At 60.7% G+C, this 21,772-nt stretch overlaps 1 protein-coding gene across 1 annotated transcript in view; it reads right to left on the bottom strand.

Annotated features, from left to right (window-relative positions):
• Positions 1 to 21,772, bottom strand: part of CDH4 (cadherin 4) — a 342,817-nt gene that overhangs the window by 46,278 nt on the left and 274,767 nt on the right. Inside the window, exon 5 of the mRNA XM_045528912.1 lies at positions 1,873 to 2,028. Within this exon, the coding sequence (XP_045384868.1) occupies positions 1,873 to 2,028 (156 nt within the window). The remainder of the gene's footprint in view (positions 1 to 1,872; positions 2,029 to 21,772) is intronic.

Below are 21,772 nucleotides of genomic sequence, written 5' to 3'. Positions count from 1 at the left end.
ATGGATAAGTGGGTAGATGGATGGATAAGTAGATGGATGGATGGATAAGTGAATTGATGGGTGGACGGATAGATGGATGGATAAGTGGATGGATGGATGGATGATGGTTGAGTGGCTGGGTGGATGGATGGCTGGGCACATGGATGGATGGACAGACAAGAGATCAAGTGAGTGGACAAGGGGGAAGAGTGTGGAAATGTAGGCCAAGGTTTCTCTTGGCAGCTGCTGTAAAGTGGGAGGTCTGAGCCCAGTGAGCTGGGGAGCGGATGTCAGGCACTGTGAGCCTGACTGACTCCAAATGTGTCTCTGCTCATGGGAAGAAACCACAGGACATGGATGTGTAGAATCCCCTAGTCCATGTGAACAGTCCCCGTGAAGCTGTGTCTACTTGGGGCTTGAACAGCCAGTCTGAGGGAGGAAAACGTTTGTGGCCACGAAAGGACTAGGCAGCTCCCCAGGGTCCACTCAGCCCAGCCTCCTGCTTCTGGTGGTGCCTCAGGGAGGCCACCAGGGCCAATGGCAGAACCAGCCTCCTCCTACCAATGCCCTCCCGTCTGTGGGTGGCCAGTGAGCACCTGAGGCCAGGCTCTGTCCTCGGGCCTGGGACATGGCGTGGACAAGCCTGATGACTCCCACCACACAGAGCCTCCTTCTAGCCAGAGGAGATGCAAACAGTGAACCCCCAAATGCTCAGCAAACATGAGAAGCAGCAGAGTCGTTCTGTTCAGCACCATGGGTGAAGCCAGGTCACTTTCTGTCTGTTAATACGACAGCAGCAGGGTGGAAAACTAAGAACCCCATCTTTGTTCCCAAATTACCATCGAGGAGCTGGAGGTTCAGACATCATGACAATCACCACCAACAACACACACGGCCCCAGCCAGCGCTGGGCTCTGCTCCAATACTGCACTCACGAGTGCGCAGGGCAACCCGATGAGCAGCTGCCACCACCCAGGATCCATCCACTAGCAGGAGAGAGGTTCCCCCGCCCCAGGAGAGGGTAAGTGATTTGCCTGAGGGCTCACACCTGCAAGGGGCGGAGCTCACATGTGGGGGGCGGAGCTCATACCTGGGGAGGGGCGGGGTTTACCCCTGGGGAGAGGGAGGCTGGTTTTGATCCCCACAGTCTGGCTCTGGTCTGTGCCGCCTCTAGCTGGTGTGAACCGTCCTCTGCACATGAGGGGCAGAACCCCGGGCACTGACCCTCACATCACTGAACCATGGGGTGGAGGGACGTGTGCACCCAGCTGCTTCCACCGTGGCCCTGGGCCCCTCCCCGCTGCAGGGTCAGAGCGGCAGGGAGGAGATGGACTGACAGCCCCTCCAGCCTCCACCCTTCTCACCCGTCTCTCTTTGCTGTGACAGCCTGAGAGCTGGACCCAGAGCAGCTCTCATCTCAGAGGTCACAGAGTCAGTGGGGAGGACATGGCTGCAGGAGGCAGATTGCAGAATGGGAGAGGATGGGGGAGCGTGAGGGGCTCGCGGTGTGCAGCAGCCTGTGACCCCGCAGAGGCTGCCCAGGCAGGAGGCCCGGGGATGGAGACCTTCTAGACTGGAGGTCTAGACTGCTGGTCCTCCCTGTGTGGCCCCAGGCCCGACAGGCATCCCCCTGGGAATGCGTTAGAAATGCAAACTTTCAGACCTGCCCTGGGACCACTGAGCTAGAACCCCTAGGGGTGGCACCCGTGACTGGGCTTTCACCAGCCTTCTAGAAGGTTCTGCTCCAGCCAAAGTTGGAGGCCCCCTCGTGCAGCCAAGGACCCTGAGGCCAGGCAGGCACGTGCGTTGGCGAGGGCCCCGGCCAGGGCCTGGCGGGGCTGGGGCTGGCCCGGTTCCGCTGCCCGGCCTCCCGCCCTGGCCGTCGACACTCACGTGGTAAGAGGCTCGCTCCTCGCGGTCCATGGGCCGAGTGACGTACATCCGGCCGGACATGGAGTCGATGCTGAAGACCTCCATGGGGGGCTGGTCGGCGCCCACGCCCGTGATGCTGTACCGGATGGGGATGTCGTTGTCTTTGTCGGACCGGATCTGGAAGGAGCACAGCGGGAGGAGGTCAACCTGCAGCAGGGGGCAGCCGCGCCTGACACCGTCCCATCCCTCGCGCTCCTCACACGTGACCACTGTGAGGACGACGGCCAGCGCCCAGGGCTGACTGAGTGCCACCACTACAGGCCCGGGCCACAGCTCACAGGCTGTGGCACGTTACGGGCAGCGCGGGACGCCAGCACAGATCCACGGCACAGCCAGAGGAGAACAGGCGTGATCGTTCAAAACAGCTGACACTCTGCTGTCAAGCCTAGGCGGGGACAAAGCAAGGGAACAGGGCGAGCACCGGAGCTGTGACCCCAGATCTGTCCCGTGATCCCTAGATCTGTCCCGTGACCCCTAGATCTGTCCCGTGACCCCAGATCTGCGCCTCGCCAAGCTCTCCCCCGTGTGTAATGCACGAAGACCAAGAAAACACCCTCTCCTGCTGCTCTGGCAGAGGCACCGGAAGATGCGACTCTGTCCCCTGCAAGGTGACTGGACATCAGGGTCTCACGAATGGGGGCTCTGACCAGAAACGAACAGCGCCCGGTGCTCAGAACTCTCTCAACACGGAAAATGGTCATTGCGGTTTCAGAGCTAAACACAAACATTCAAATACATTTCACGGAGAAGCTATTAATCGTTTAGAAAACAATTTAACGATGGTTATCAGGGTCCTAAATCCAAAGGAAGCTGGTGAAGACAGATAACTGGGGGAAGCAACGGAGAGACGGCAGACAGGTGTGACATTCTGCGTTTCACAGGGGGCGGGGGGAGGTCGCCACTCGCCACCCGCACACGACACGACACGACACGGTGTGACGGCCCAGCCAGGATCCAGCAGGCGGGACGTGGCAAGTTAACATCACGCCCGAGCAGAATTCATGTCAGAAACGTGAGGTGGCCGCGTGCCAGGTGACGTGTGTCTGTAGCCAGTGACAATCACGGGAGCCTCTGCGTGTTTGCAGGGCACCCCATGCAGTGTCACGTCCCAGAGGGAGCAAGCCACCCCCAGGTCACGCCAGCTCCTGGAAGATTCAGCCGACAGAGGACAATCTTCCCAAACCAGCGTGTCCTGGTGACACTAGAGTGGGACCTACTAAGCGCGTGGGTGTGGTGTCCCCACAGCTGCCACCAAGACAGCAATGCTGCCACAGGAGGAAGTCGTCACCTCACGGTGAGGGTGACGACGCTGTGGTGACGCGGGCCACGCAGGCGAGTGTGACTCCGGCAGAGGCCTCTGGGGCGGAGGCAGGAGGTCTGCAGAGTGGGCCGGGAGGAGGGCTGAGTCACCACCCACGCAGGAGAGCCAGGAAGGGAGGGACTCACGTGACGAGCCGGCCAGCTCGGCCTGTCCCGGGCGCAAAGGCTCAGGGGTGGCGGGTCTGGAAGCTTTGACCTTGGGCTAAGAGGGGGCTCGGCAAGTGCCCTGGGCCGAGGGGAACGTCCGAGCCGGTGTAGTCTTTTGGGGACAGGAGGTGAGCGTGGCCACGGACCGACGTTTCTGATTTACTGGCCGTGCCACCCATCTTTCATAGCGGAATTTAATTATGAAACCGCTGAAAAAAACCAGCACATATTTAAAGTTTTTTTTTGCAAAGAAATCTCATTACAGTTTGACCGTCGGCACATTTGCCGCGTGCCCAGGGCCTTCCGGCAGCAGCTGCTGGAGTCCCGCGGGCGGTGGGCGCTGTGCGCCTCAGAATGCCCCGAATTCTCCCACAGTTTACCACATTAAGAAGAAATACCGAGCGAGTGAATCCACCGGATCGGGGGAGAGCAGTTTTCCCCTTGATTTGTGTCTGGCAAACGAGGAAAACGCCAGCGACGCGGGCGGCAGGGCCGTGAATAAGAATCACAGACAGGCGTCCCCGCCTCGCTCCCGCTTTACGGTGCCGCGGAGAGTTATGCTCGTTTGCATTTGTTATTAAAGGACGGAACAGATGGCGAAAGGTTAGTTTAAAGTGATGTCTGCATTAAAATAACTTACGGCGCCCGGCGATGGTGTGCACCCGGGGACCGCCGCGGAAGGCCGCGCTCGACTCAGAAAGGGCCGGACGCAGTGAAGGATTCTGGCAGAATCTCCCCCTCGGAGGAGTATTTGCCCAATTTCAAATGAACTTGAAACTGGAGAAAAGTCACCATGTGTGGTTTTGCATTGCAAACACCTTGGGGGTCTATTCCCCAAGCACGCGAGGGAGGAAGCCAGAAGAGCATCCAGGTTCCGGAAGAGCGAACATCTCCCCAGGGGCGGGAGAGGCTTGCCCATGGGAACAGACCCTCCCATGGGGGTGCAGCCCCCCCAGCCAGCCGCAGCTGTCCTGTCCCGTCGCAGGGGGCAGCAGCGCCTCACTCGGTCCAGGAAAAGCACCCTGTGCCCGGCCCCCAACAGACACAGGGACACAGCCCTGCCCTCGCCTGGCACACCTGCCAGCGAATCAGAGCTCTGTCCGTAAGTGATGCCCTCTTCCTCTGGGATTATACACTTAAAAAAATTCTTTTATTATTCTCTTTAAACAAACGGCCCCAGGGATGGGGGCCGGGCAAGGGGGAGGAGGGAGGCGAGGCCCCAGCCCACCACCCCTTTCCGCCTATGTCTGTACAATCTACATACAAGTGGGGGACAGGAGGGACTCCCACATCCAGGTCAGGACTGGAGGGAGAGCAGGGGCGGCGGGAGACCCGGGCACACAGCTAGGAGGGCGTCCGAGAAGGCAGGTTCCGGGTGTGTTTGCTTAGTCTTGTCCACACACACACACACACACACACACACACGCACATTGCACACACAAACACGCACACGCCTTGCACACACGCACCTGCACACACACACAAACACACGCAGACATTTCGCATATCACAAACTCTTCTCCTTTCTGCACCGGCCTCTTGCGACGTGCCGGCCGCTCTGCAGTTATCGGGCTCTGCCACGCCATTAATGACGCCTCCCTTGGTTCCTGTCCCAGCATTTTAAAAGACGCTTTTGAGATCTAAGGATCAAGTTCTTCCACCAGGATGTGGCTCTTGAGTGAAGTGTTTCGGCTCTTTCTCTTGGCACGATATTAAACCTAGAGATTTTCGCAGGAAGACAGACTGCAAACGTTCATTTCCTTTCCCTGTTGGGAGCGTGCGTTGCCCGTGGCGGTTCCCATCTTGCCCCCGAGTAGAAAGCTCTGGATGGTGACAGCGGCCGCCGTGCCCGTCCCGCCCCAGCCCCGACGGTGCCAGGACGCAGGCAGGTGGATTTACACTTGCCCGCGAGCACAGCTGCCGGGAGACGCAATTTTCTTTTAAAATCTGACTCTCACCGGAGCCCAGAGGTAAGATGGCCACGGCCCTAAAGGCATGGCGGCTCCCCGTGGCCTCACGTCGCGCTCCTGCTCGCGCCTCCTGATCTCCATCCACGCAGACAGAAAACCGGGATTTCCTCAGGTTTTCTGAGTCTGTTCTGCCGGCGCAGACGCTCCCTCCCCTGCACCCCCGCCCCCATCATTTCTGAGCATCGAGGATGCTCCACACGCTTCTCTGGCCCTCGGATGCCAGCGCAGCCCCATCCCAGACTGGCACGGCAGCGGTGCCCAGTAGCTACTGGAGGAGCAGATGGAGCGAGGACACTGTGCCCAGGGCAGGGCCCACGAGTAGCAGGGGACTGACGCCACCCATTGCTGCCGGAAACCCAGGCGGTCCTGGGCCTTCCTGGGGCAGACAGGGCCCAGCCAGGGGGAGGGGGCGGCAGGAAGGGGCTCAGTGCTGAGGCAGGGAGGAGGTCGGGGGTCGGGGGTCGGGAGCCTCTGTATGTGGAGAAGGAAAGCGAGTGGACAGGAGAGGGGGGAGGGGGGAGGGGCGGTCACACCCCAGACCCCAGCAGTGCCAGGTGGGCCTGGGAGCGCATGGGGCCGGAGCAGGAGGAGGAGGAGGAGGAGGAGGAAGGCCCTGCAGGGGCTTGGTGAAGGCCCCACTGCGGTTGGCTGTGCCCTCACCCCGGCTGCAGTGGGGCTGGCGGTTGCCTGCGGCCCGTCCTCAGCCTCCTCCCAGTGTTTGTCCTGGGCCCCTTTGGGCAAATTACAGTTTCCAGCCTTTCACGCCCTCCTCACGGCCTCCGAAGAAGAAGCCTCGTTGTTCGCTCTGAAGCGACCCAGGAATCTCCACCCCTCACCCCTAAGGGCCTAGTGGAGAAAACCCCAGGACGCCAGCCCCACCCGACCATCCCGCCCGCCCGTTCACAGCTGGAGCGAGTGAGGCCCAGAGAGGCCAAGGGGCCTGACCCAGGCTCACGCGTTACTGCCGGGCACTCATGTCACCACCGTTGTCATAACCATTACCACTGTCATTATCACTGTCATCGTCATCACCACCATCACCATCATCACTAATACCATCATCACCATCATCGTCATCATCACTAATACCATCATCATCACCACCACCGTATCGCCAACATCGTTCCGTCACCATCCTATTGGCCGCCATCGTCACCAGCAGCAGCGCCATCACCGTGGTGTGAGGGGGGCGCGTGGGCCCGGAAGGAAGGGGAAGGTGATGCAGTAAACGCGTTACCCGACCGTGCTGGGGAAATGACTGAACCCCAAAGACGGGCATGTCCAGGAGTTCTTACGGGCAAGAGAACAGGGTATCTTAAGACTTTCACAGAATGCGACTTTGCATTTATCAAGAAGGTTCTGGACATTGTGTCTGATATCATGGGTGTCTGCCCTTCTTGTGACGGATTAGAACTTTCTTCATTTGGTAGCTTGTGCCCAGTGTTTGCCACTAGGCAGGTGCAAGGTGACACGTGGGAGGCGTTCCCGGGGTGCATGGGTCGGGCGTTCAGCCAACAGGATCGGGTGCTGAACGGGTGCCTGGCAGCTCTTTCTGATTTCAATATGGGTCTCGTACAGATGACAAAAGCCCTGGGCAGGTGTCCCTGGAGGCCCAGCAGGGAGCCACGTGGTGAGGCTCAGAGCCCAGGATGCGCATTCACTGCCCACCTGCTGGGTGACCCAGGCAAGTCCCTTTGCCTTGGTGGCCCTTCATTTCCTTGTCTGTAACATGAGGGTTTGGACTGAACAATCTCGAAAACGTCTCTCCTGCCTCCAAATCCCAGCTTTTCTGACGGTCCAAAATGCAAATCTAGGGAAAGCTGGACGCATCTCTGCGGCAAGTGCGTGTTCTTGAAGCAGGAAGAGCTTTAGGACGGCTTTGGAGTCCCAGTGGCGGTGCCCTGGGGAGAGGCCTCGTATGGCAGTCACTGGCTTTAAGCCAGACGGTCCTGCCCGGGCTCCACCTGTGCACATGGGGACGCTGCTCATCTTCTGGGAGGGGGAGGACGACAATAGCACCACACAGGAGAGACCGAGGTCACGGCGCACTGAGGAGACCCTCGAGGCCGGGAAGCCTCAGCTCCCAGCGACCTGAAGGCAGGACGCCGGGCAGACACCGGCTGTGAGTCGGGCTTCGTCTCCCCGGCATCTCTCTGTCCCCCGTCTTGCCCAGGGGGCAGAGCTGTGACATCCGAGCAGACCCCGGGATGTCGGAGGCCTCGTGGCTCTGTCTGGTCCCTCAGCCCAGCACAGCCACTCTGGGCACCTTGGTGACAGCCACCGACCCAGAGATGGGCACGAGACGGGGCCCGGGCAGGGACTGCCCGCAAGCCTTGGCCTCAGAGGCTGGCCAAGAGGCGAGGACCCCGACTGGTCACCCCAAACGAAGCTCAGGGCTCTGCTCCTGCTGCAGAGGCAGGAGAGCGGGCGGTCCGTGAACAGTGGCCCCAGCCACGCCTCCCTGCCCATGTTCACACTGTCATGGTTGCTCTGAGTCCAGCTGGCATTCAAAGATCAGATTTCACGCAGGAATTTCAACGTCCAGCTCCTCTTGAAAGGGGGACATCTGTCCACACTGGACCCACAGCAGCGGTCGGGAGCTGAGACAGCCGCCCCTGACGGCAGCAGGTGCTCCCCACTCTCCGCAGTCCTCCCTGCCCCGTCGTCTCTCCCCCTGCCGGGCCTGGGATGGAGGTGGTCCTGCAGGGGGACGTCAGCCTTGCCCGCGCCGGCTGCCTGGGCCGGCTCAGCCGCACGCAGCCACCGCCGTCCCAGCCAGGCTCCCGCCGAGACGCCGGAGTCTCGGGTCTACACGCACGGCCGGAGCAGCCGCTGGGGCATTTCCCCTCGGTGTTCCCAGCCCGTGACGGATCCAGGCCTCGGGCAGGGAGGCAGCAAAGATCTCAGAGCACTGCAGAACCGCCGGGCTGCGGGGGTGGGTGGGGGGTCCTGGCAGGCCCTGCCCGACCTCCCACCGGGCGTGCACACCGGACAGCCGGGCCTTCGGCTCCACCTCCTCCGCTCAGCTCCCTCCGCACAGTCTGTCAGACGGTGCAGTCGTGCCCCGTGGCCACCGGTCTCCCTGTGCACCCCCTGTGTCCCCTGTAGTGGCCTGTCCCTCACCCTCCAGTCCAGCCCCTTCCAAACACCCTCAGCTCACCGGGAATTGTTTCACTCATGCAGAATTGAGCAGATTCTGCCAGTCGTGGGCCGTCAGCCCAGAACAGCAGGGGCTTTCACCTCCTTCATTCTGGACTCCATACCTTTATTAAGCCAGTCCACGGTGACATTCAATTTCTCCCGCACACTGCAGAGCTCAGCGTCAACTGAAATCGTGTGTGTGTGGACGCCAGGGGCTGCAGGACTGGTGAGACACCACCAGGGTGACACTGCCTTCCAGAACGAGGCGGGAGTGAGTGACCGGGGCAGGCCCCTGCAGCAGGTTTCCAGGGCCGGGACTCTGATCCTGCCTCTGATGGCAGATTTTACCTGTCAGCTTGCCTGGGCCATGGGGTGCCTGGATGTTTGGTCAAACATTTTCCTGGGTATTTCCGTGCGGCTGTTTTTGGACAAGATTAATGTTTAAGTAGGTGAACTTGGGGTGAAACAGCCTGCCCCCCACAATGTGGGTGGGCTTCGTCCAGTCAGCCGACGGCCTGAGCAGAACGAGGCCAGCATTCCCCAAGCAGGAGGAATTTTCTGGCAGACGGCCCTCGGACTCGAACCGCGGGCCCGGCTCTCCTGGGCCTCCAGCCCGGCAGCTGCAGCTCTTGGGACCTGCCGGCTTCCGTGACTGCATGAGCCGACTTCTCCAGCAAATCTCCCTGTGCACGTCCCACCGGCCCCGTCTCTCCGGAGACCCCGGCCGACGCTGCCCTGGAGCCGGATGGGCTGACGGCCGGGCGGGTGGCGTGTGATGCTCCACGTGCCGCTCTGGCGGTTTTGCTTCTGAGATGGGCAGAAGGGCACCCGGTTGTGCCCGGAGCCTGCCCGGGCCAGGCAGCCCTCGCCGGGCAGGGAGGAGGGTGGGACGAGGCAGCTGGACACTTTGACAAACCCGGTGGCCTTTGGTGGGCCGTGCCTGACGAAAGCTGGACTTTTCCTGCCACAAACTCAGTGAAGCTCGGAAGTATTGATACCTACGCGGAACCCTCCCTGGGGGAGGTGGGGTTTCGGGGACACGCCCTCTAGTTCTTCCCCAGAGATGTCTGTGCCGACCTGCTCTACCCTCAGATGAAGCCACTGTGTCCACGCCTGGCACCCTGGCCCCTCCGTCCCCACGTGGCGCTGTGCACAGAAGGGGCACCACTGAATACCTTGGTGATCGAGGCTCCCGATTGCTGAATCACATGTCGCTGCCTGGGAGACCCGGGAACCACAGGTGTATCAGCTACTTTCTCCCCGTTATCTGTTCTCATGTTAGCACCATAATAAACATTCTGATAATCTAAACATGGCAATAACTTTGCTCTATAAAAATGACTGTCTCCTACGTTATTGCTGTCATCATAATGGTACTCACAATGTGAGACAAGATGGTTATTGTATTAGAATGAATAAATGACAAAGGTTTTTATCACATGAGCAATTTTTCTGGGCCTCAAGATGCCGTCTGCGCTGCACTCGAGCAATGAGCACGGGACTCACCACGAGACCTTCGCGTTTGAAGGCTCAGTCGCTGCGAACAAGTAAATTATTAATGAGAGGATGTCTAAAAATAAAAGTGCAACGCCCCACCTTCCTCCTAAAGAAGGAAAAACAAGTAGCTAGTAACTATCGGAGCCAAAAATGATTTTCAAATCCGTCACTTGCCGGGTGGCACGTTTTCTCGACCGGCACAGGATGGGAATCCTGACTACGCCCCAACACCGGGACGCTGGGTACCTGCCCGGGGCTCCTGCCCTGCTTGAGCACGTGCGGGAGTGTGGCCGACCCCAGGGCCAGCCCCAGCTCCCTTCTCCTTCCTGGCCTCCCCTCACAGTGGCTGGACTTGTGGCAACCCTGCCTGTCACAGCCTCCCTTGCAGCTTGGGTGTTTGTGACCAATCTCTGAGCAATGAGGCATAAGGAAAGTCTGGGGTGGGGAGATGGGGGATGTTCTTGCTTTCCTGACAGCAAGCACGGGGAGATCGTTACTACTGTCACTCCTTGAAGTGGACTAGATGGCAGGTGCATTGGCAGCTCTTTTGCAGCCATGAAGACAACACCAACGACTACAAGTGGTGGAGTAGGGAGATCAGGGATTTGAGTCCTGGATGGCTTCACTGAGCTCACAAAACAGAACCAGCGTCAACTATCTCTTCCCTTCTCACAACGAGCAATAAGGACAGCGAGTTGAGGCCACTGTAGATCGGGCTCTCGGGTCCCTGCATAGAAAGTGGCCTCAGGGACGCAGGGAAGGCCAGCACGTCCTTGCTTTGGCAGAAGGCTCTCAAGGGGCAAGTTGGGGCCAGCGCGTCACCCATGGGGACTGCTTCTGAGACAGTGAAGGCTCTGTGCTTGGAGGTCCCCGGGCCCCAGGGTGCTGAGACCTGGGGGTGCGGTGGCTGGAATTCTCAGCCTACCTCCCATTCAGAGAGCTGCGGCAGGTTTGGGGGCTGGACCCCCGGGCCGGGGAGAGCTGTGCTGGCCGTCTGTGCATTAGCACCGCGTGCGGGGAACGCAGCCGAGCCAGAGGCATGGGGGAGCCAGGACGCAGGCTGTCATTCGCCCCCGGGCCTCCGCTCAGCCCTGCTGGGTGGGTGTGATCAGGGCCTTCCTCACGGGCGGCTGCGGGGAGGAAAGAACGGTGGGTGCACAGGCAATGGGGCGAACGGCTGCTGAGGAGCCTTGGTGACTTGTGTTTGAGCAGCACAGGTGGTTTAAATCTGGGTGTGACGGCCTTGCGGTGGCAGGTGGCCCCAGACCCACATCCACACTGTGCGGCAGCTGACACAACCCTCCTTCGTGTCACTGGCCCGGCCCCGAGGACATCTGCCCACAACCACGTGGCAGAGCGTTCCACCTGCAGGCAGTGGGCGCTGCCGAGCACCGAGCAGGAGGCCGTCGCTGTGGAAGGTGGGGGCAGCTGCAGGGACCCCGGCAAGGCAGGTCTGGGGGGCTGGGGAGGACAGGATGCAGTGGGAGGAGGCGAGACCCCCAAGTGTGAAACAAGGGGCAGTGGAGGGGACGGAGGGAGGAGGAAGGGGTGCGACACGTGCCCGGAGCGGGTCTGCAGGAGGAGGGAGACGGCCCCCTCGGACTGCGAGGTCCGTGCCCGGGGCCCGCCACGGGCAGGGTGCACACAGCTCAAGGTCACAGAGCCAAGTCAGCGGCCCCACCCGTGTCTCCCCTGGCGGTCTGGTCCCCAAGGACCAGGCCCGCTGAACAATAACAGCTAAACAACCAGGCCCCCCATGAATATGCATTTCATCAGCTCAACTAAAATAGCTCCTTTAAAAATGTCTTTCCTCCTCGCGGCACACGAAGCTGGGACGAGGGCTTGTAATTATGTGTGTACCGCAAGCAGTCCCAGCCTGGCAGGGGGCTCAGAGCCTTCCTGTAAATTACGCCAATCAGCAGCAGAGGGAGAAGACCCCACAAGGGCATCAGAAGTGACACTTCCCTGCAGCTGATGTACACAAGCACTAAATCACGGCAAAACACTGCTGCAGGGTGTGGGGGCGTCTGTCATCGTGTGGGCTCCGGCCCGGCCGCCTTCGTAAACGTGTGTGATCATCCTAATGATGCGTTTGGGGGATGCGATAAATCAGAGCCACGCGCCGCGGAATACAAATGCACCGGGAACCCCCGGGGGAATGAGCGATGCGCGGCCCCCCGCGTCTGAGAGCCCAGCGGCCGGTGAGGACTCGGACACGCTCCGGTTCTCTCTGCCGCGTCTGTCTCTCAGAGGCTCCTCCACCACGTGCTGTGTAACCCGGGCAAGATGCTTAGCCTTTCTGGGCCAACCTCCTCCTAGTAACGTTTGGAGAGTGAGTCCTAGCCGCAGGGGTTGCTGTGCGGGTTGGGGGTGTGATTTGTGAAACGCGCTCGGCAGTGTCTGGCCCGTGGAACGAAGGCAGTGACCAGCCACTCCTTCTGTTACGGCTCTTGGTTTACATGTGTGGTTTTGTCTCCTCCCTCCAAGCTTGACCCTGACTCCAGAGCCCCCTCCTCCTCCAGGAAGCCCACCCTGCTTGATCCTAACACTAAGCTCTTTTCTTCCTAACAACTCTGGTCCTGGCAGCTCTGCCCGACTGCCGCAGGGAGCCACCAGCTTCCAGGAGTGCAGAGAAACCTCCGCAGTCCAAGGTTCTCCCAGGGGCTGTCCTGGGAATAGGACGTGGGGCACAGAGGTGTCAACAGCTCTGAAAAGCCCAGAGGGTGGGGCTGGTGAAACAGAAGTCAAAGTGGGGTCACGTCGATGGGTCCCCCCCAGAGAGGGAACGTTTGGCTTTAACGCAGACAGTGGCTCTGTGGCTGGGGACAGGCCACGCCGTCCCTCGACCCACAGGCTGCTTGGAGTCCTCTGGCACCTTGCTGCATAGGCCACTGCTGTGACATTGAACTACTAATAACTCAGGGAACAAGGGCTGGGAGCCCCACAAATGACCCCTGAACGCCCCCCTCGGTGGTGGGGTCCGGGAGGTGAGCTCGGGGCAGGGTCTCGGGGGGCGGAGCGCGCCCGCGGGCCTGGCAGGACTCCCGCCCTGTGGCAAACTGGCCCTCCTCCCTGTGAGTGCTCCAGGCACCATCAGACCCGCCCGGACCCACTGCCCGGGACGTCCCCGGCTTCCCCCAGCGACGGACGGTCCTGTTCTGTCTCAAGCAGCCCCCCGGGCGAGGCCGCAGGAGCCGCGGGAGGGCTCTGTCTGTAATAGTAGCTACTTTTTATAACTCCAGTTAGCAAACATATGGTCTCAGTTATTATAAGAATTAACATCTCATAGGATAAAAGAAAATAAGTTTGGTGTTTAAGGAAGTGGAAAATAGAATTTTCCATTGCATTTTTCTTAAGAATCTCAGCTGAACTCTGCCACCGGAATTGCTACTGTTCTATTTAGAAAATCAGGGAACAATTTGAGAAAACTCTCTAATCTTGCCCCATATTTTATCCCCTGTGAACATTAGGGAAAACATTATTAGGCAAATAATGGTGACAACAAATGACAGCGTCAGTGGATGTGCAGGTGAGGAAGGTGGCAGTGCCTCCCTGCTCCCCTCACTCCAACTCCTTCTTCCCGGGTTCCTGCGGGACGGACCCCGGGCGCAGACTGGGGCCTCCCACCTGCCCTCTGTGGGCATCGGGGAAACACCGGCCAAAGCGCCCCCACATCCCGCCGGGAGCTGCCCTGGAGAGACCCCCGTTGCTTCCACAATGGAGGGGCCTGAGCTTCTCCGGGTTTTATGCAACTTTAAGCTCCTCTGTGCCAAGGCCAAGTGAGACTGCGTCCTTAAACCTTCTTTAGTAAACTGAGAGAAGGGGAGGTTGGATCAGCAAACAGGAGCACTGGGGACCGCAGGCAGCCGGGCTGGCCGGGCACGGATAACCCGTCCTGGGTCCAGACCCCAGCCAGCGCGCGCTTGGCGTTTCTGGCTGGGGCATATTTTGCATTTGATAATCTCGGATTAACAGACTCACATATTTAAAATCAGAAAGCCAGTGCTCCTCTGGCTTATTTTAATTCCGGCCTGGAATTCCCTCAGCCAAGGCCTCCAGGGCCCGGCGAACACAGTCTCCAAGCCGGCCTGAGGCTTGCATTCCCTCGCAGGTTTTCCACTCGGGCGTGTTTCTCGGGGATCTTCAGGGCTCCTGAGCCCCAAAGAGTTTAATTTCACCTGGTGTTCCCCTCAGAGGTCCGGGAGTGAGGCTGCATTTTCCGACATCTCCCAGGGTGTCCCGGGCGCGAGGCTGAGCCCTCCCCACGCTGCACACGGGCCCAGCCCCAGGGTGGGTGTGTCTGGGCTGGTCGGGCCTGGAGCTCAGGGCAGCATCCCCAGCACGTGGCCTGGGAGCCATCCTCGCCCCGGACATGCACAGGGCCCTGCCTTGTGCCGGGCTGGGGAGACCCTGGAGAGGCCAGAGCCTCGGCAGGTGCGGGAGAGGAGGCCACCCTGGAGCCTCTGTGCGGGCTGTGGGGGGCCGGGTCGTCACTGACGAGACCATCTACGGTAATGGGGGGCCGGGCCCAGGGGTCGTGGGGTCCCAGGTGGCCGGGCACAAGCACGCTGGGCGGAGTCACAGCATTGTGCAGGGAGAGGAAACCGGGCAAAAGGAACAAATGCCGGGGCCCGGAAAGCGGCCGCAGCACCCAGCTATCGCAGGCCCAACCGCGGATTCTGAGCCCCGATCGGACTGCCCTGACACAGGAGTTTGCGATGTCACGCTCACACACGGGCTTCGGAATCAGACAGGCCCGGATTGGAGGCTGCGCCCCCCCTGCTGCTCCCCATGGCGAGCGACAGCCCCACCCAGCCTCGGCTCCCGGGCTGTTGTGGAGACGCACCTCGTCCCACCATCCCCCATCAGTGGGTGCCGGGCACCTAAGTGTCCCCAAAACTCCTGGAGGGGCCAGGAGCCGTGCGGGTCCCGGGGGTGGCTCGGTGGTGGGTCACAGAAGGAAGCCGGGGCCTCCGAGGAGCCGGCGGAGCTCGTAAACCATCTTAAACACCGCCTGCAGCCTTGTTTACTCCGCTAATTCTCAAAACTAAAGGGGTTTGCCAAGGACGTTAGAAATTCTGTTTGAAATCTGCTGCAGGAATAATTTAAGACCTCGCTCTCTGTGTAACAAGGGAGGCAGCAGGAGGGAGTCGGAGGTGCCCCTGGGCCGGAGCCTTAGCACTGAGGGTCCACCGGCATCGCGACTGGCCTGTCCCTGCAGAGCCAGCCTCAGGGTCATCGCGTCAGTCCTGCTTGGGACCAGGCAGCTGTGACTTTCCCTGACCTGCTCCTGGCAGTGCCGGTGACCTGCTGGGAGGAGCCCCGTGTGGCTGTCACCATCTGGGGAGCAGAGCAGCTGCTGAGATGTGACCCCTTACATATTTGGGGTACGGCGGACGAGGTGGGGGCTGTAAGCGTTTACACAAATGCAAATCACAGAAAGGCACATCCAGGTCCCCACCCCCGCGCTCGCTCTGCAGGGGAGGAGCCGTCCTGTTGGTGACGAGAGTCTCCTACAGAAGAGCATTACTGTCTACCTGTCCTCGACTGAGTCACTCACGGAGGGCAGGGAGTGTGGTCATCGAATTTCGAGACCACGTTTGGGATGGTTTGAGTGAAAATACAGATCCTCCAGGTGGGTAGAGAAATTCTCTCGGGGGGACACATCACAGAGAGAGACAGGCAGAAGCTGGCGCCGTGAGCGCCTGGCCCAGACCCATGTCCCTGGGTGGCGACCCCTGTCCAGCTGCGGGGGGTGGCTGCCAATAGCTCACAGCTGCTCCCCTCTGGAAGCTGTCCCCCCAGCCCCCCCCAGACTCTGGAGAGCCAGAGGGAGCCCCAGAGAGCCACGCTGGCCACGGGGCAGGTGTGCTGCGCCCAGCTTTGCTCCCCAGCTCCTGGCAGGACCCGGGCGAGGCCACTCTCGAGCTGAGACCATGTCCTTGCTTAGTGGCTCCCCTGTCCCCTGCTTTCATTCCCCTTCTTCTCCTGGTAGTCCCTACCCCCAGTAACATGCACCTAAATTCCAGTCCCACTGGCTTCTAGAAAACCCGAGTGAAGCTCGGGCAGCCACCGTTGGGAGCGCAGCACCGAGGCGAGGGCGGGGGCTGTGTGTGCCCCCAGCCGGGGGCAATGGGAACTGCCAAGGTGCAGTGGGGGGGAACCACTCAGGGCTTCCAGCCCAGGCCGAGGTCTAAAGGACAGACGGCCAGACAGCAGGTGCAAAGGGCGTGACCTCCAGGTGGCAGAGGCTGGGCTCAGTCCCGGGACTGTGGGTGCCGCTTTCCGGCCGCGGCGCAGGGGCAGCCCGGGCGCTGGAAGCCCCGGGACGCTCTGGACGGTGGGATGACACTTCTCCGCTGGCCTGCCCGTTTCCAACCCTGATCCCGCGGCTCTGCCACCGGCCTCCTTCCCCTACGGCAGAGGGACAAAGGTCAAGTGTCCATTGGTTTTCCTGGCTCCAGATGGCCGGAAGTTCGTGCCTATTACGGGCAAATGCCGATCACCGCTGTCCCTCCCAGCCGTGCTCTGTGAGCCGGGACGGGCGTTGAGCTTGGCCTGATGAGGGCGGTGCTCAGACCCGTCTCCGGAGGCTCCTTCCTTAAGCACGAGTTGTCTGCGTCTCTCCTCCGGCAATTGCTCACTCCCGCCTGGATCGCACCCTCAGCAGAGACCGAATCGTTTCCTCCCGCAGAGCGCGGGGATGTTGGCGCTTTTCAAAGACGTGATTTCTGCTGTTCTTCCGGAGCAGCTGCCGACGGGCCGTGGTGGAGCCCGCGGGAGGGGCCGTCGGCGCAGAGCCCAGTTCGCCCGGCGACTCCTTTCCTGCTCCCTGCAGGTGTGCGTCATCCGCAGCGAGGGTCACACCGGCCCCCACACTGCTGGCAATGACCCGTTCTGTGCTGGCCGCGTCCTGGAGAAGCGGCCGAAGGGCCGTGGCTCTGCTGAGCCACTGAGACGCGGCAGGTGACGGCCGAGGCACCTGGGCGTCCTGGGAGTCATGGGGGACTGTGGCCCCGCTGGCCCCTGCCCTGGCAGCCAGACCTGACCGTGGCAGCTACACATCCGCTGGCTGCAGAGAACGGACTATTTCCAACAGTGTGCTTTATGGCCTTTGGGGTCGCGGCCGGCTTGTCAGCACCGTGCCTCTGCCGTGAGAACGAGCGTGGGCTCGGCACCCGCCCCCACCGGCCGAGGCCCATCCGCGACCCCCAGCTCCAGCCGGCCCCCTGGCTGCGGGAGCAACACACAGGGGGTTGGGCGCACCAGGGTTCTGCGGGTGGTTACCCCGCGGCAGTGTCCTGGCAACAGAGCAGCAGTACGGTGGTCTTCGCGTATGACCAGACCCTCTCCCTGCAGTATGGTGGTCTTCGCGTATGTCCTGGCAACAGAGCAGCAGTACGGTGGTCTTCGCATATGACCAGACCCTCTCCCTGCAGTACGGTGGTCTTCGCGTATGACCAGACCCTCTCCCTGCTGGAATCAAAGCCCAGGAGCCGCTCACACAATTGAGAATGGTGTTTGCACTCCTCACCGTGGCCCACGACGTAGCCCAGCCCCCCCCACGCTCCCGCCTCACTGTCCTCCCTCCCCTGTGACACCTGCCCTGTCTCAGGTACTTGTCGTTGCAACATTTGCGCGCGTTGAAGGTTCTGCTTCTGTCCAACAGCGACCCAGCAAGGACAGACGCTGCCCTGGGTAGAAAGTAGCTGCTTCCCACCAACACTCCTGGTGGCATCAGAACACCAGCCCCAGCGTCGGTCCCCTCGTCCATCCTCCTCTCGCTGCCCTGGGACGGGCGGGTCTCAGGCTGCAGCCGGCCACGCCTGTGTGCTCACGGCCAAACACTAGTCAGTGCTGGTGTCGCGTATCCATGGAAACGATCACCCCTAATCATCCGCACACTGGGACTTTGATCCTTAACGAGGTGTCACTTGTTTTCAGGTTGCTCAGAACTGGGAACTGGTTTCCGATTTGTAAACCACGGAGATCACAGGCAAGCTGTCTTCCTGGTGTCACCGGCAATTTGCCACATTTACGATCACGGATTAATTTCATTCCTGAGCGCCATGCCACCATGCGCCATTCTGCCACCGGCCACCCCAGAACAGCTGTGTGGGTGATGACGGCACGTGTTCCTACACACGTCTGAGCGGTGAGAGAAGAAAGAAAACCACCCAGTCAGTGCGGTCAGATCACACACAGATTAACTGAAGGTCTCGAGCCCCGGCCACTGTCGACATTGGCACCTTCCTGCCAGGTGTCCCCTGCGGGACTGGGGAAGATTTGCTGTGGTGGGTGGATGTACGTTGATTTTGGACAATGACATAATGTTGCTGCCATTGCATTTATTCTGGGGAGTCACGGTCACTTTGTGCCTACTGACGGGGTTTTGTGGCTGTTGTTAATCAATGGCTACAGGAAATGTGCTTTAAAATAAACTTAGGTAGTTAAAAATCCAGTAGATTTGAACAGCAGCAGGGAGGCAGCGGCATCCAGTCTCCAGCGGGGTGGGGGTAGGGGGGTAGACTCGCCCCGGCAGGTGGCCGCCCAGACCCGGTCACTCGGAGGAGGTGGCCCAGGACGGTGACGGCGCGTGCCGCACGGCACACAGCAGGCTGAGCGCTCCCGGGGGGCGTGACTGTGTAGACGCAGCCCGAGGTGGGAGCAGATCGCTCTTCCGCGGCAGCCGCATTCGGAATTCGTTTCCCTCACGTCCCCTTAATGTTCCGAGAGGTAGCGGGATCTAGGAGGGGCCGAGCCCGGGGGGAGACAAGCCCCACACATCATTAGGATCTGCGGTTCATCCTTAATGTGCCCGTGGACTCAAACGGGGTCTAAATGGAGGCTTTTATTTTCCCCGACTACAGGGCAGAGAGATTATAAACGAGCCTCCGCGTAGACTCAGCTGTACTGTCTTGCAGTCAGCGTTGCCACATCAAAATGAGGCCAAGCAAACAAGACCATGTCTGTCAGGTTCAAAATCAGAGTCAGGTTCCGGGAGTGGGGATTCCACAGCGACCTGTGGGGACACAGGGGTCTTGAACCCAGAGCTCCGGCGGGGGCAGGGGCCCTGGTGCCTCTGTCCTCGCCTGGACGCCTGTCCCCTCGCCGCTGTGGCCGACCAGCAGTTGCAGCCGTGATGCTAACGGTGCTTCCTGCACACGCAGGAGCGAGTCTGACTGCATTTGTCCATCTCCAGCTCGCCCGTTTGGGACTTTGGCGCGCTGAGTCACTGGCCGTTCGTTGTCACAGCTGGAGCTGCGTCGAGGCCGGGCCCGTGGCTGCCAGGGGAGGTTGCCCCAAGGCAGTGCCTAGCCGCCCAGCATGGCGCTGGATTGTACTGTGTCTGCACCCCGCTGTGCCCACCAGCCCACCGCCGAGTCCATGCCCTCTGACATGACGACAGATGACAGTATGACCGTCCTGCAGTTGCACCCAGTACAGACTAAACTGATCACTTCCCTTCCTGTATTTCAAACCTCCCCGCTAGCCGGGCATCCTACACAAGACATTTTCCACGTCGGTTAATCCCATCACACCTTTTGGTCTGAAGAGCCGTTGTAATTCCTCAGCTCCTCTCGCCCCTTCTGTTTATTTTGCTGAGGGCTATCTGGTCACCACGATGTGGCTGGCCTCACACAGGACATCACAGCGTGAATCACCTGCCCAGTCGCCCCTCCCTCCCGGATGGCGGAGCAGCCACACCTCAGATAGGGACGGGAGACTGCGGTTCCCCAGCCAGGAGGGGACACAGCAGATGGACAAGGCTGATCTCTGAATCCAGCAAATGTAACTTCAGCAGCCTCGAAGTCAGACCTTGGGTATCAAGACATCCTGTTACTGGCAGCTGAGAGTCAAGTCCGCGCTCCGGTAATCCAACCCCTGCCTGTTCTAAGACCCCAAGAACAGAGCTGGGCCACAGGGGGCTGGTTCCAGAACACGGCGGCGTGGACCAGCAGCACCCCCTCTCCCCACACTGACTTCCTCCCCAGGACGGTTCTCCCCTCCTGAGCCCCCCGGCCCTCCCTGATAGTGCAGCTGGGGGCTGGGGGCCACACGGCCCTGGAAACTCCTCCACCAGGGACAGAACGAGATGTTTTCAAAATCATCCGCTGTAGCAGTCTCTTAGCAACCCATTATTAGAGGGCTTCTTGGGAGTTAAAAAAAGATCTCCTTCTCTCGCAAGTGCACTCGTGGTTTCGAGAAGCTGAATCTCTGCACCGTGCCTGAGGGTGGCACCCGGAGCAACGCGGCACTTAACCACGTCCTCGGGAACCCTGTGGCCGCCACATGGCCCTTGGGGACAGGAGCAGACTCCAGGACACCACCCCAGATGGGCACTGCTTCTCCCACTCAGAGAGACGGTGTGCACAGATGTGTGCAGCACACACGTGCCAGGGTGCGTGTCCCCGATGCCTGGGCTGGGACTATGGCTTTGTCCTGTTTCTACCTCTGCCCGGAATCAGCAGCCAGCGGAGCGCAAGGCGGCAGTTTCCCCGCAGCCCAGGCTGATCCGCGTCCAGACGCTGCCAGGCATTGACCCCCCCCACGACTGTCCCTTGTCTCTGATGGCACCAGGTGTGTGCGCATGTGAGTGTTCACACGTGTGTGCACTACAGGGCGAGGGTCTGGAACGTCCTCAAATTCCCAAGTGGGTGTGGAATTGCTCCCACCCATGGCTGTTTGTAACCGGGCAGAGCTCTTCCTAACCTGGGGCGACGCCCGCACACGGCAGGTGCCGGGGCCCCCTTAGGACGGCAGGCGTGGGAGGCAGCGACTCCTGTCTCCGTCCTGAGTTTGAGCCTTCAGGCAAGTTTCCTTGGCTCTTGGCCCCCCCTGCCCATCCCCCAGGGGCAGTGAGGACACACCCGCCTTGGGTCTTGGACAGAATGAAGTCACCCACCACAAGGGCCCGGCACCTGCTGCTCGCGGGTGGGCTCAGCACCCCAGAGCCCTCCTGTCCCTTCGCTGGAAGGTGCCGTGGCTGCTGGACACACGGACACAGGTGCACGGGCTCCAGCCCCAGGGCCGACCCCCTCTGCTTACTGACCCGGGCTGGAAGTGGCAGCCCACCTGGCTGCTCCCTACAGAAACACTGCCAAGGATTTCAGACTCGCTCTTCCAGTGTGAGTGACAGACAAAACAGAGCTCTGAGGTCCCCTTGGGGGCCCTGCTCGGTTTCCTGTAGGCAGGGCCTCTTACCCACGTGGTGTCCTGGAACATCTCAGCGGGGCTGTGGCCTCGCCCACACCCTGCTGGGTAAACACCGTGAGCCCAGCCCTCCCGGGCAGGAGGCCGGAGCGGGCAGGAGCTTGCCGCCGGCACCTGCCGCTGTAACCAGGATGATGCTTCGGGCAGGCGTGTGGGACCACGGCTCTCGAGGCCATTGGCTCTCGACCTTGCTGCACAAGAAAACCACCTGGGGACACCTGAAGATGCCCCACACTCAGGACACGCCCAAGACCAAAAAGACCAGAGCAGGTGGGGGGAGGGGTCTGGCAGCAGGAGCTGTCCCTGGAGGTTTCCCTAAGAAGTCAATGTCCTTATATCTAAGTGAGCCAGAGTCCTGCCTAGGGACCTCTGCGCTCCCAGGATCAAGCTGAATTTCCTTACCACGGCTTGGACGTGTGGGGTCCCTCCCAGGCCAGTGTCTGCCCATCCCAGCCTGTCCCCGCCTGTCCCCTCCTGTCCCTGCCTGTCCCCTCCTGTCCCTGCCTGTCCTCTCTGCCCGGGCGATGCTGTTCCTCCTTCAATCTCACACAGACAACTCGTCCTCCAACGAG

This window comes from Lemur catta, chromosome 17 (assembly GCF_020740605.2).
Source record: "Lemur catta isolate mLemCat1 chromosome 17, mLemCat1.pri, whole genome shotgun sequence".
NCBI lineage: Eukaryota > Metazoa > Chordata > Mammalia > Primates > Lemuridae > Lemur > Lemur catta.
Note: the sequence above shows the minus strand (reverse complement) of the source record. Positions and strands in the feature narration are given on the sequence as shown.